General features: G+C 33.3%; 1 protein-coding gene across 2 annotated transcripts in view; it reads left to right on the forward strand.

Moving 5' to 3' along the window:
• The window catches only part of LOC148945052 (inositol polyphosphate-4-phosphatase type I A), a 91,553-nt gene that overhangs the window by 37,371 nt on the left and 38,125 nt on the right, over window positions 1-16,057 (forward strand). For both annotated transcript variants that reach the window (XM_089099185.1, XM_089099186.1), the window contains exons 5-6: window positions 5,370-5,553; window positions 13,388-13,577. In XM_089099185.1, the coding sequence (XP_088955311.1) occupies window positions 5,370-5,553; window positions 13,388-13,577 (374 nt within the window). The remainder of the gene's footprint in view (window positions 1-5,369; window positions 5,554-13,387; window positions 13,578-16,057) is intronic.

Consider the following 16,057-nt stretch of genomic DNA (forward strand, 5'->3'; position numbering starts at 1 on the left):
CACACCCGATGCCTTGCACATTATTCAAATGAGTGAAGTTAATTCGTTACGTGCACATTGAGAACAAGCAAGTTGAAGTAAAGGAGTCATTTTTAGGCTATTATCAGCTTACAGGAAAAAGAGCCGTGGACATTACACAGGATATTTTAAATGCAATTGAAGAAGATGGTCTGGATATAGCAATGTGCCGAGGGCAGGGCTACGACAACGCTCCAACAATGGCTGGAGTACCTTTAAGCAGTACAAACTAAGATTCGTGAGCTTATTCCTAAAGCATTGTTTGTACCTTGTGCCAACCATTCACTAAATCTTTGCGGAGTGCACTCTTTTACTACAGTTCCTTCCTGTGTGGCGTTTTTTAGTACTTTCGAAAGGTTGTATGTTTGTTTTTTTCTCATGTTCACCACACAGATGGAATGTCCTTTTGGCAAATTTTGAAATTACGGTTAAACGACTTGCAGAAACCAGGTGGAGTGCTCACTATGAAGCTGTTAAGCCAGTGTTTAAATGCTTTAAGAAGATTGTCGAAGCCATCGAAAAACTTTGTGACTCTTCAAAAACTCTCGACACTAGAGGAGCAGCTCAAACTTTGTTGACTTCGATGTGGGATTTCTCATTTTTGTGCTTACACGCATTGCCAAGACATGGAAGGAATATCACTTTGGTTTGTTATCTTGGAGACCAGGAACTTGTTAAAGAGTTCCGAAACTGAAGTGCTAAAATTAGTGGGCTGTTTAGTTGAGAATTACGATGAAATATCTTCAGGAAACATGTTAAATGAAATCCTACATCTCAGGAGGTTTTTACAAGCGGCAAGCGTTCCTGAAGAATGGCTCTGAAGCAGAGTTCTTTGAGACTACTGCAGTTTATAGTTGAAAATGAGCTTCCAGACTCTGTTCCTAATCGTTCCTAATCCTAATCTGTTCCTAATCGTGTCATATATATATATATATATATATATATATATATATATATATATATATATATATATATATATATATATATATATATATATATATATATATATATATATATATATATATATATATATATATATATATATATATATATATATATATATATATATATATATATATATATATATATATATATATATATATATATATATATATATATATATATATATAAACTCAATCACCTGGGTGTTGTGAAGTCAAAGTACAAAAAAACATGGATAAGCATATAGTAAAATACGAAATTTAGAGGTATTCTTGTATGTCCTTTTAAAAAGATTTTAATAAATCCCCTGCCCATTTTAGCCTTACTTAATGTAAGCCACGAATTAAAATGGTGTTGTTTGATATTGTAGTAATAATGTTAACATGTATAAAAATGGTATATTTTGATTAAATTTATGTAATTTACTTTTCCTGTCACTTTTTAATTTAAACACTTCAAATAGCTTTTTTTTTATTGTATGTTTCCACCATAAACAAATATGACTCACCAATGTTTAAATGTTTGTTGGGGGAGTTTGACAAGTTTAAATTCCGTCCCGGGTGTCACAAGACCTTGCTACGCCACTGGCGCTAGTTCTCTCGATTTCCAATCGAATGAGCCCTTTTGAAGTTTTTACGACAACGCTTTCTATAGAAACCTTATATGCCCCAAGGGCATAACTTGCACCCCTTTTTCTGAGGGCAGTGGGGGGGGGGGTGTCATCCTCAAAGACATAATTTCCAGGCCTTTCAACTACTTTGAACAAAATGGCTATATAAAAATGTTGATCGAAAGTCTTTGGGGAAATGTTGGGCGTGGGGGGGGGGGGGAGATTATCCCTCCGATTACTTTTGACTATTAATAAGGGCCTCTTAATTTCCAATCAATTGAGCCCTTTTTGAAGTTTCTACGACAATAATTTCTATAAAAACCTTGTATGCCCCCAGGGCGTAACTTACAACCTTTGCCCTGAGGGCTGTGGGGAGTTTGTCCTCGTCAAAGACATAATTTCCTGACTTTTCAACTGCATTGAACAAAATGGTTATCTCAAAATTTTGATTGGAAGCGTTTGGGGAAAGGGGGAGTTAGTTGCCTCCCAATCACTTTCGACTATTAAAAAGGGCACTAGCCCCTTCAATTTCTAATTGAATGAGCCCTTTATGAAGTTTCTACAGCAGCTCTAAGAAGGGCGTGGGGGGAGGCATTCGCCCTTCGATCACTTTCGACTATTAATAAGGGCACTAGCCCTCTCAATTTCCAATCAAATGAGCTTTTTTTGAAGTTTCTACGACAAGGTTTTCTATAAGAAAACCTTGTATGCCTCCAGGGCATAACTTACAACCCTTGCCCTAAGGGCTGCAGGGGAGTTGTCTTCTTCAAATACACGATTTCTGGACCTTTCAACTATGTTGAACAAATTGGCTATCTCTAAATTTTGATTGAATGTTTTTGGGGAAATGGTGGGCGTGGGAGGGGGGTTAGTTGCCCTCCAATCACTTTAGAGTATTAAAAAGGGCAAGTTCCAGATGTCTCGATACGATGATACCAACGTCCTCATCTATAATGAACTATACCTATCTTTTATACAATTAATAAAGCCTCGCAGACGTCTTAGCTTTTTTAGCTTTCATCGCCCCAGTATTTACTCATTAATCTGGTAGCGACTATTTTTTATTTTTGTTTCGATAATCATCATCATTGTGATAACGCTCCTTGATCTTTTGTTTGCCTCTCTTAAATTTTTAATTTTCGATATCCCTGGTCTTTTGAATACCTTTCTTTTTCATTTATGTATGCTCGAACCCTGCTCCTTTCAGCAGACTTTTTTAATCTTTTTTTCAATTTGCACCTCTTGTATTCCAGGATGCTTTCTCTATTTCTTCTGTAGCTTTTCTCGGTCTTTCTTTCGTTTAGCTTGCTCAGATGATGCTATGATCAAATACTGAATAATACTGACTATGCAATGTAGTCTAACACCTATTTATATCCTAATGGTAAAACGTCGTAGTATACTGATGTCATTATAGCTAAAATCATAATATAACATTTACTTTTTACGCCATATATGGTTCTAACCTACAATTATGACGACATTTGTCATCTTCTATATGAAAATGCAGGTTTTTGTAAAAGTATTAATTTTATCTTAAATATTTTTTTTAATCACAAAACACATAGATGTGGCAATTTACTTTAAAGTGAACCATTAAACTGATTTCTATGATGTTCCATTGCCCAGCTAGCTTGGGAGATGATGTGGACGCAAAATATCGTAGTTTCAGCCGCTTTCCTTGTTTTTCAAGTCAACGAATTGCAATGTAGTCTAACCCCTATTTATATCCTAATGGTAAAACGTCGTAGTATACTGACGTCATTATAGCTAACATCGTAATATAACCTTTACTTTTTACGCCATATATGGTTCTAACCTACAATTATGACGACATTTATCATCTTGTATATAAAAATGCATGTTTTTATAAAAGTATTAATTTTATCTTAAATATTTTTTTAATCACAAAACACATAGATGTGGCAATTTCCTTTAAAGTGAACCATTAAACTGATTTCTATGATGTTCCGTTGCCCAGCTAGCTTGGGAGAAGGAAAAAGAAAAAAAGATGATGTGGACGCAAAATATCGTGGTTTCAGCCGCTTTCCTTGTTTTTCAAGTCAACGAATTTTCCTTGCTGTTCAAGCCAAGGGACTATAATTTCCCTTTACAAAAGGTTTCCAAACAAGGGGGTTCTAATGGTGTACTTTTTGTTCGACGATTTGACACCTTTTTAGGAGTTATGGGCTACTGTATTTCCGGGTTGCATCGGTAGCTAGCAACCTAGTAAGAGACGATCTTAGTATGGGACGTGATCGCCTCTTACTAGGTTACCGCTACCGCAGCAACCCTGATACGGCCATAGTTGAAACTGTCTTCTTGATTGAAATTTTCGTCTCTCAACGTCACATGCACATCTTCACTTACTCTTGACCTTAGTGACTGGCTACCAAAAAAAAGAAATATTAGAAAATCACGGTTTTTAATCTTAGATAGACTAGATGGGCTATTGGGGAAAAATTGTTTTTGTTTTGATGTTTTATTTTCACTTCAAGTATTGGTCAACGTATTTAATTTCTTGTTTTCTTGTTATATATTTACTTTAATATATACACTTCATATTTTTTTCCAGTCTATGATATTTTGCATTGAAAGCATGGACAGATAAAGTTACATTATTCACAAAAAAAGTTTTTCGTTTGTTGCTATAACTTTGTATATATGCTCAACACAAAAAAGATGGGCAAAAAGTATAGATAGATCTATTATATATTTAAACCTATTTTTTATTATCTTTTCCGTCAGAAATCTGATATTTATTTCTTAAATTTTATGCTAGCAGCAGGGTCTGCCGGAAGACAGATATAAAAAGAAAAAACTGTAGTGTGCTTTTTTATGTGGAACAGGAAAGAACTCGTTTGCACCCTTCCACTCTGCAAAGAATTTGTCGTCTCTTGCCCCCCTCCCCTTCAATAAAAAAAAATCCTGAAGTTTCGACACGATCCCTCAGCTGTGAGGCAAAACAAGGAAGTTTGGCTAAAATTACGCTAAAAATCCGTCACCATTTCAATTACAACCGCTGAATGTATGTATAATGTGAAATACTTATTTGGCTTCGGGCTGCAGGTATCCGTTGTATAAAGTGGCGCGATTGTTTCCAGTCCTGAAGTGATCAGCTGGGAATTACGGACTCTTAATGATTATATCAGTAGATTTATTAAGCTTTTAAACCTAAATGAACAAAATACTAATCTTATAATAATTCAAAATTTTACGCCTCTTTGCTTAAGGCATAGTGGCTTGCAGTGTGAGTCCATTAGGTTGGGCGTATGCTACCCATGGACCCTTCTTTGCTTAAGAATGCTCTAAGACATATACTACCTTAATTTGGTTTTACTGTGCTTCTAAATGGATTCATATCGAACCTGAAACCGATATTTAGTGTCGTAAACTTTTATTTCATTTACTTTTTCTCCCTGTGAATCTTCAAGTGCACCCCTTTTATGCTAGTAATGACAGGTCCATTTTTACTTCATTTATTTTCTTTTCTATTGACTTTACACTATTACTAGGGGTTTTCATTCGTAAAAGCATACACAAGACCAACACACTTTTTCTCCCTGTGAATCTTCATGAGCAGCACGTTTTCGCAAGTAATGACAGATCTTTTATTTTTTTATTTTTATTCCATTGATTTTGTACTATTAGGGATATCCTTTTCGAAAGCACGCACAAGCCCAATCATTGCACACCTTTTCTCCCTGTGAATCTTTATGTGCACCCCTTTTATACAAGTAATGACCGATCCATTTTTATTTCGTTCACTTTTATGCCATTGACTTTTTACTACTTTTAGGGATTTTCTTTCGCAAAAGCTCGCAGAAGACCAATCATGACACGCTTTTTCTACCTGTGAATCTTCATGTGCAGCGCTTTTTTGCAAGTAATGACAGTCTCCGAAGATCTTCATCCCTCGACATTGTTACTGCTGGTGTCTTCACTGCAGCTAGTCTTGGATTTAAGGGTGGAGGTCTCTTAAAGTAAGTATCACTAAGGGTCTTGACGAAAGACCGTATAATACGAAAACAGCAAGCAAACAACAAAACCAAACGAACTGTAAATAGAGAGAATGATTAAAACAGAAACTGTGGCGCCGATGTCGGGAGAATCATATAAATTGTGAAAACGAGTAATGAAGCTCGCTCACGTAAAGAGTCACGAGATGCTAGATGGGTCTGTCTAACGCTGTCAAACAAAAGTCTGTACACAACTCAATAGCACTGGCACGCTGAGGGCTTGACATTATCACATAAAGGGCATTTAAACGTAAAATTCACTAGTACTATTGAAGTAAGAAGGACCTGCGGTTGTTCATGGTATCACTAATACTATTGACACATAACAGACCTCAAGATCTTCAAAGTTTTACTAATGCTATGAATGTGTAAAATATCTAAGGATGTTCAAAGCATCATTAACGCTATGAAAGTGTAAAACCCCTCGGGTGGTTCAAAGTATCACTAATGAATGTGTAAAAAGACCTCAGGTGGTTCAAAGTATCGCTAGGCTAGTGCTATGAATGTGTATAAAAGACCTCAGGACGTTCAAGGTATCACTATTGCTGTTAAAGTATTAAGGTAATTTCAGAGATCCTTAAGGCTAATGACGTTCGAAGCTAGTGTCACTTATTTTTTTGACGTATAAAGGATATGAGTTCTTTCAGCGTAAATTTCGGAAACGCTATTGACAAAGGACCTTATGTCGTTCAGAGCAAATATCACCAATTCTATTGACGTGTAAAGGTTCTGAGGCTGTTCAAATTTTCACTTATGGTAGAAAGACCCAAGAAACAATGCTCTACTAGACTCTCACAATATTTTATGTTCACTCAGGTAACGTTATATCCACTAGGTAATTATGTTCATTAGACACTCCGGGAACAATAAATTTATGGTCTCCTTCAGATCAAAGCTGAGATGTCAATTCCTATCAATATATGTTTTATTTCCCCCACTTTCTTGCTGGATGAATGAAAGTAAGAACTGAATTTGATTTAAAAGATCCCAAATTCATATGTTGTCTAAATTTTTGATGCAGCTTGAACTTTTGATAAAGGGCCTACGCATAAAGGGCGAAGTTGTAAATTTAGGATTTTACACGAGTTCATTTTGCACTGTTACTTTGGTCACAGTAACAAGGGCCTCTGAGTCACGAGGCTATTACAACGATCAAATTTGAGAGTGTTTTCTCGATTACGAAAAAGGCAAAATGTTGAACAAAACAATCCAGAATACAATTTTCCAGAATTTGGATGAAATGAAAATAAATACCAAAAAATATTGGCCGTATTTTACAATTACTTATTTACTATTTACGTATTTACTATTTACGTATTTTACTTAATATTACTCAATGGTTGTTGTATGACAAAAAAGAATCGGATTCCCTTTCTCAATCTATTAGGTGCTGAATAATTACGCTGATGTTTCAAAGACAGAACAAATTTTATATATAAAACTGAATTTTTTTTTTAATTTATTTTTTAATGAAAGTTTTTCAAAGATATACTAGTAGAAAAAATCTGCACAAGCATATAGGATATTATGTGAGCATCCCAGCACCTTGAAATTTTTGGGGAGCCCCGACCCACCAATTCCCTTGTGTCAGCTAATAGAAAGTTCAATGTCATTTGTTGAATTTTTTATGTCAGCCAATCTGATTGAAGGAAGGTGTTTGGCTCTTAATATCTGTTAATCCAATTTTTTTTACTGACTTTAAAAAAAAGACAGGACAGTCTTTAGGACAGTGAAGCTTGCTCAAACGTCAAATGAACATTTTTGTCTTATATCTAAGGGCAGTCTTCAGCAAAATATCTATAAATAAAATAAGACTTACAGTAAAATGTGACTTTCAAAACTAAAGTTAAAAATTAAAAAAAATCCTTGCATCAACGAAGTTCAACCAGAACTGATAGATAACACAAAACAAAACGATTCAAGTGAGATAAAATTAAGAATATGTTTTTAATGCTATTCTCGCCTTTTCTGCAGCTAGTCTCAAGGTGCTCTTTTTAATAGTCAAAAGTGATTTGAGGGCAACTAGCACCCCCCCACGCCCATCATTTCCCCAAACACATCCAATAAAAATTTTGAGATATCCATTTTGTTCAGCGTAGTTGATTTCCAGATAGAAAATATGTTTTTGAGGAGGACATTCCAAGACAACCCTCAGGGCAAGGGTTTTAAGTTATGCCCTGGGGGCATATAAGGTTTTTAAAGATGGCGTTGCCGTAGAAGCTTCAAAAAGAGCTCACTTGGTTGGAAATTCAAAGGGGTAGTGTCCTTTTTAATAGTCGAAAGTGATTGGAGGGCAACTAGCCCCCCCCCCCCCACGCCCATCATTCCCCCAAACACATCCAATCAAAATTTTGAGATAGCCATTTTGTTCCGCGTAGTTGATTTTCAGATAGAAAATATGTTTTTGAGGAGGACACTCCCCAATAACCCTCAAGGCAAGGGTTTTAAGTTATGCCCTGGGGGCATATAAGGTTTTTATAGATGGCAGTGTCGTAGAAACTTGAAAAAAGGTTCACTGGATTGGAACTTCAAAGGGCTAGTGCCCTTTTAATAGTCGAAAGTGATTTGAGGGCAACTAACCCCCCTCTCACGCCCACCTTTTCCCCAAACACATCCAATCAAAAGTTTGAGGCAGCCATTTTACTAAACGTAGTTTGAATCGAATAAAATAACTACAAACAAGAGTTTCGGTGTCGCCTCACTGCAGAAGCCTAAAACCCCGAACGAACAGAAATTAAAATTAACTATCTTACAAACATAAAGATAACCGGTGCAAACATAAATAAATGAATAAATCTTATATAGCTTCAATATTTTTTATTATTTTCCCCCCAGAGCTGCTTTACATGCAAGGGTTAAAAATACCATTTTGTTAAAAATTGTTGAAAGGTTAAGTAAAAAAACTCTGGCGTCGACAAAACCCCCCAGGGCCCGGGGGGAAGGAAGGGATTCTCATATAAACTTCAGAGAGGGCTCATTTAATTGGAAATTGGAAGTTCTCGTCCAGCTCAAGATTCAAAATTGATTGAATGGCAGATAACCCCCCCCCCCCCTTTCCTTTGAACTAATTCTGTTTATACCTGAAGACCAAATGCGAGTTAGAATTTTTTGGTATTAACCCACACCTATTAGGCATCTGCTCTCCTCCCGAACAAGGAAAGAAACAGAGGGTGTAAGGTAGTGGTGGATCCAGGGGAGGGGCAAGGCCCCCCCCCTAACGTAGTCTGAAGTAATCTAATTTACTTAATTAACGGAAGATTGTGTTAATTGAACTTGCTATTTTTTCAATTCATTCATTGTTGTCAATCGCTGTTCACAAGTTATGCAAGCTGTCTATTGTTCATATATAAGGTTTTTATCAAAGAGGTAATCGTATAGACTTTGAAAAAAGTCTCATTCGATTTTAATTGAAAGTTCTAGATCCGTTTTTTTTAAAGTCAATAATAATCAGACAGTAATCAACCCCCCCCCCCCATGCCATAAAAACTTGAAATTTTTTGCAATAAAAAACGAACAAAAATGAATTAAAAAAACTTTCTGTAAAAGAAATTTTTCAAAGAAAATTATAGGCCATTTTAAACTTAAGCCCAGGAGATACAAATACCTGTTAAAATTCAAACTCAAAACGACCAGAAATTACTATTAAAGAATAAATAAAACCCAAAACGAACAGAAATTAAATAAACAATCATAGCAAAAAACACACAACAAGTAATAATATAAATGAATAAATAGATCTTAAAGCGAGTAATGCTTAGATTGAATATGAAAATCAAGCTTAAAACAAAAAAAAAATAGTTTGCTATTAAAGTATAAATGAAACTTAAAACGAACAGAAATTTAATAAACAATCAATGCGAACAAACATACAATATATATTAATGTAAATGAATAAGTAAATCTTAAAACAAGTGAAACTTAAATTGAACATGCAAATCAAGTTTGAGTCGAATAAAAATAACTACAAACAAGAGTTTGGGTATCGCCTCACTGCAGAAGCCTGAAACCTACTGCGTCATTGGCGCTTTACTGAAAACGAATTATATTACAAATGTTTTCTTTTGTACTTAATATTGAAGATAAATATTAAAATTACAGTAAAATTTTCAACTGATGAGCTTTCAGCAATTAATATCATTATACATAAAACATTCAGTTTAATTTATTAGTTCTTTCCAAGATTGGTCAAGACAAATATAGTTTCACTACAAACCAAATTTGAATACTGCCCCCTTCTTTAACTGTAAAAACCTAAATACTTGTCTTGTCCAATCTTGACAATCTGCGTCATTGGCGCTTCACTGAAAACGAATTACTCGTATATTACATATTTATTCTTTTCCAGTTTTTACAGCATTGAAAATGAAAATAAAAATTACAGTGAAAAAAAAGTCTTGAACTGATGGATCTTTCAACAATTAATATCATTATATATCTAATATTGAATTTGATTTTGTTTATACTTTCCAAGACTGTTCAAGACTCATATAGTTTTAAATAAATAATCATAGCAAAAACATACAACAAGTAATGATATAAATGAATAAATAGATCTTAAAGCGAGTAATGCTTAGATTGGATATAAAAATCAAGCTTAAGACGAAAAAAATATTTTCCTATTGAAGTACAAATTAAACTTAAAACGAACAGAAATTAAATAAACAATCAATGCAAACAAACATCCAATATATATTAATGTAAATTAATAAATAAATCTTAAAACGAGTAAAACTTAAATTTAATATGCAAATTAAACTTAAAAAAAACAAAAATCACCACAAACAAGAGTTTGGGTATGACCTCCTTCTCTCACTGTAAAAGTTTAAAACCTACTGCGTCATTGGGACTTTACTGAAAATCAATTTTGTGACAAATATTTTTTTTTTGTACTTATGTCTGAAAATAAACATTAAAATTATAGTAACATTTTGAACTGATGAGCTTTCAACAATTAATATCATTATACATCAAATATTCAGTTTAATTTATTAGCTCTTTTTAAAGTTGTTAAAGACGAATATAGGTTGCCTAAAAACAAGTGATTGGATACTGCCTCCTTTCCTTACTGTAAATAAAAACTAACAGCCTACTGCTTTACTGTCTATCTACTTAAAACGGATAACATTATAAACACTTTATTTTCTAGATTTCATTTTAATGAACGTAAAAATACAGTTACAGTTAAACAGATTATTAACCTGATGAGTTTTTCAAAATTTTTTGTGATTATACACCAAATGTTCCGGTTCATGCAATATATAATTTCTGACACTGTTCAGGACGCAGGTAGTTTTCAGTAAAGCGCCTATGACGCAATAGGTTTTAGACTTTTACAGTGAGAGAAGGAGGTCATACCCAAACTTTTGTTTGTGGTGGTTTTGTTTGTCTCAAGTTTGATTTGCACATTCAATTTAAGTTTCACTCGTTTTAAGATTTATTTATTAATTTACATTAATATCTATTGTATGTGTGTTTGCATTGATTGTTTATTTTATTTCTGTTCGTTTTAAGCTTCATTTGTACTTCAATAGGAAATTTTTTTTTCGTCTTAAGCTTGATTTTCATATTCAATCTAAGCATTACTCGCTTTAAGATCTATTTATTCATTTATATCATTACTTGTTGTATGTTTTTGCTATGATTGTTTATTTAAAACTATATGAGTCTTGAATAGTCTTGGAAAGTATAAACAAAATCAAATTCAATATTAGATATATAATTATATTAATTGTTGAAAGATCCATCAGTTCAAGATTTTTTTTTTCACTGTAATTTTTATTTTCATTTTCAATGCTGTAAGAACTGGAAAAGAATAAATTTGTAATATAAGAGTAATTCGTTTTCAGTGAACCGCCAATGACGCAGAAGTATTTAGGTTTTTACAATTTTCAATTAACAGTATTGGTTTTTAATTACTTAAAACAGTATTGGTTTTTACAGTTTTCAATTAACAGTATTGGTTTTTAATTACTTAAAACAGTATTGGTTTTTAATTAGTTTTAATTAACTTTAGGTTTTACAGTATTCAAATTTGGTTTGTAGTGAAACTATATTTGTCTTGACCAATCTTGGAAAGAACTAATAAATTAAACTGAATGTTTTATGTATAATAATATTAATTGCTGAAAGCTCATCAGTTCAAAATTTTACTGTAATTTTAATATTTATCTACAATATTAAGTACAAAAGAAAACATTTATAATATAATTCGTTTTCAGTAAAGTGCCAATGACGCAGTAGGTTTTAGGCTTCTGCAGTGAGGCGATACCCAAACTCTTGTTTGTAGTTATTTTTATTAACGATTCAAACTTGATTTGCATATTCAATTTAAGTTTCACTTGTTTTAAGATTTATTTATTCACTTACATTAATATATATTGTATGTTTGTTTGCATTGATTTTTTATTTAATTTCTGTTCGTTTTAAGTTTCATTTATACTTTAATAGCAAATTATTTTTTTTTTCGTTTTAAGCTTGATTTTCATATTCAATCTAAACATTACTCGCTTTAAGATCTGTTTATTCATTTATATTATTACTTGTTGTATGTTTTTGCTATAATTGTTTATTTAATTTCTGTTCGTTTTGGGTTTCATTTATTCTTTAATAGTAATTTATGGTCGTGTTTATTTTTAATTTTAAAAGGTATTTTTATATCCTGAGCTTAATTTTAAAATGGCCTTTACTTTTCTTTGAAAAACTTATTTTTCGGAAATTTTTTTTAATTAATAATCCTAAAATGATATTACGTCATCCATGTAACGTTCCCTATAGATCTGTTTAAAAATATGAATCCAAAGCCCAATTTTCAAGATGTTTTACATAGATATTTGCCAGAAAACTTGATAGGGGTGGACCTATGGGCCAGACCCTTAAAATAAATTCATTACGATTAGAACGTAATAAATTCTAAATGGAATCATCCAAAATAAAATATTTGTGTCAGGGGAAATAAGTTTGTTTTGAAGGAGGGTCTTCCCCTCCTTCAAAGACCAAGTGGGGTCCAACGCCACACATCATTTGGGAGACGTCCTTCATTCAGGCAGATTATATGCAACCAGTATACCCATCTCTTTTTTCTGATCTCGCTGGTCACCAGCGGTTGTCCAGTATCTGCCCTTGTCTGAGCACTCGTCCTTCTATCCGTCCAGTGGATCGCAAGGATTCTACTTAAGCAAAGGAACTTCGCGAAACTTATTTAAGTACCTTAATTTTTTTTTTTTTTTTTGGTATAAGTGTATGACCTGTCCTAGTCATAAGAAGACATGTTAAGAAAACAATTCTTACTTCATAATATGCATAATAATCCTAGTTATCATATTTTCCAGGGGAAGGACCTTTATCCTCACTTCTTTCGCTGTTGTACAATTTTTTTTAAACAAAATTCTGAAAAATATACATTTCACTGCATTTATCTGTTTTCAAATATTCTATATATGAAAGTTAAACACCATCACTGCCATCTACCAAAACAATAAATTGGCTAATATTGATAAATTTAGGTTCAGTTTGGTTAGTTTAGGTTTGGTTAGATTAGCTAGATGGCTTTTGGGTGTTTTTTTAAAACGATTTTCAAGACTTGGAGTATTGACATAAATATTGAAAATTGTGATTAAAAACCTGGAAAAATAGTGACGATAAAGGTTCTCCCCCTGAAAAATATGTTAACTATGATTATTATGAGGTAATATGTGGTAAAAATATATTACCTCATATTATGAAGTAAGAATTGTTTTCTTAACATGTCTCCTTATGACCAGAACTGTTCATACACTTATACTTTTTTTTAATATTGCAGGATGTTAGAACAGCTTACAGCTGCAGAAGACCCAGTTTATGCTAACCAGCTCAATATAGCCAAGGATACAATACTTGCACTTCGTCATTTTCGACGTGAAATAGTCAGTACCATTATGAGGATACTTGTGGCGTCCAGAATCAGGGATGAAATCGTACTCATTCAAGCAGCCAATGAATTAATCGTTAAGGTCACAATTCTTTTCGAATATTTTTTTTCTCTAATTCTGCTTATTCTGTTTTGTTGTTGTGTTTGCTGTCTTTTTTTAATACTTATTCACTTAATCACCATTTTGGTAGATTTTATTGTTTTTTTCTGATTAGTTTTTACTATTATTATAATATACTTTTCTAACTATTGTTAAAAGATAACAATAAATTTTCTGGATTACTGTTCTGTTTTTAAAATTAATAATTTATAAAATTGCTAGTTTTATCATTTTTTTTTTATTTTTTTGGTTTTTAGCTACTGTCTACAAAATTAAAATTAATTAGTGAATTACTATTTCATCACTTCTGTTGTTGTTGTTTTTTTTTGTATTATTTTCTTTTCTGTTAGTTTTCATTATTTTTATTTACTAACTATTAGTTCAATTCTCTTTTTTGTAGAACTATTGATGGTTTTTTTCTTTCTTCTTTAGTTTTATTTATTAGTTTTGCTATTAAATTAGTTTTTTCGGTATTTTTGTAGAAAGCGGTAAGCGTGCGAAAAGTGAAGTTTCGTTAAAGCTAATGAAATAAAACAAAATAGGATGAAAATATAATAGTTCAGAAACAAATTTGGGCTATATATTTGCACATTAGGGGGAGGGTGGGTGTAAAGCATAGCATATATTAAATACGTAACTTAACTTAATCAACCCAACTTAGGTACCTTTTAGTCCCCCTAAACTTCCGTTATAAAATTGGCTGTTCCGTTATCTGTGTTTCCGAGGTCCACCGGCAAGATATTAATTTATTGAGGGTTCCTAACTTTTCTTCTTTTATTAAACTTAGGCCTGGTGACCATCCTCTTGAGAAAAAAGGAGGAGGAATTATGACCCTCGTGCACGAAGATTTTCAACCTCAGCTTTTAAATATACATTTTCTTGAAGATAATAATGAAATTATTTGGGTCAAAGCCCAACCTAAGTGACTCCCTAGGCCGATCTCTGCCATAGAAGTGTGCGTTTTCTATTATTCACCTGGTCAGCCCGCTGCAGCAAGAAAAGCTTTTTGGGAGAAGCTGCAGGAATCGACAGATTACGTCCAGAGAACTCACCCATATTTTGGAGTAGTAATGCTAGGAGTTGCTAACGAACTCGATAGCAAATCGCTGGCCAGGTCACTTAACCTTAAAACTCTAATCGATTTCCCAACAACTAAGGGGAATAGTTCTCTGGATGTAATCCTGACAAATCTTTCGTATTATTACCAGAATCCAAGTAAACTAGCACCACTTGGTGGAAGTTATCATTATATGTTACAGTGGAACCCCTTGGAAAAAGTAAAAATTAAATATTCAGTAACCGAAGTTACTTCAAGGCCGATCACTGACCATGGTCTGCTGCAATTCGGTGACTGGATAGCGGGAGAAAAATGGGTCGCGGTCTCTTCAGCTAAAGACTTGGATTCCCAAGTAGAAGAATTCCATAATAAGGTAAATTCAAAATTTCTCCAGTGCTTTCCCGAATGTAAGACTAAATTCTGTTCTAGCGATAAACCATACGTAAATTCAAAAATAAAGCAACTGATAAAACAGAAATTGCACCTGATACGAAAAGGTCAAGTGAACCAAGCAAAACAGTTAGCAAACCAAATAAAATGGAAAATCAAAAAGGCACAAGCAAATTACTATGAAAATGAAGTTGACCATCTTTTGGAGTCCAAGCCGTCCAGTTTTTCAGTAAAGTAAAAAGTCTGACTGGCAGAAGTTCTCAACCAGTTGACTTCATGAAGGAGGAGCCTCTAGAGAAAACTGCGAATGATTTAAATGCCCATTTTGCTTCAATTGTGCAGTCTTACCCCCCCTCTTCTACCCGAGGATCCTCCAGTAAAGTTAACTGCTCCTTCAGATGCTAATTTAATTGCTGATATTTCATCGGCAATTATAATCCGTAAACTCTCTTCGTTAAAAAGAACTTCCGTTGCCCCTTTTGACATTTCAGTTGCTCTCATTAAAGCATTTGCTAAAGAATTATCATTTCCCCTTCAGATAATTTTCAATAATATAACAAAAACAGGATATTTTCCAAAGAAATGGAAGAAAGGGTTTATTACTCCCATTCCAAAGAAAGGAGCAGCTAGTGATTTCTCTGGTGTCTGTCCGGCCGATCACAGTTACGTCAGTTTTTAGCAGAATATACGAAAGCTTTGTTGCCGCATAGCTGAAAAAATATCTTTTGAAAGTAACTGATCGAAAGCAATTTGGTAACATCCCTAAGTGTTCGACAGTTCATTACCTTGTTAATTTAATTGATTTTATTTTAAAACACCTGGATGAACCTGGAAAATGGATAAATTTAATTGCAATTGATTTCAGAAAATCACTTGACCTTGTTGATCACAAAATCCTTTTAGAAAAAATGGCGGAAAAAAATATCCCCAGCTTTATTATTAAAATCATCAAGAGCTTCTTAACAAATAGAGATCAAACTGTGCAGTATAAAGACCTATTTTCCACTTCTCTGCC

This window comes from Artemia sp. Qi Xiang Cuo, chromosome 13, assembly GCF_049724085.1.
Source record: "Artemia sp. Qi Xiang Cuo chromosome 13, ASM4972408v1, whole genome shotgun sequence".
Classification (NCBI taxonomy): Eukaryota; Metazoa; Arthropoda; class Branchiopoda; order Anostraca; family Artemiidae; genus Artemia; species Artemia sp. Qi Xiang Cuo.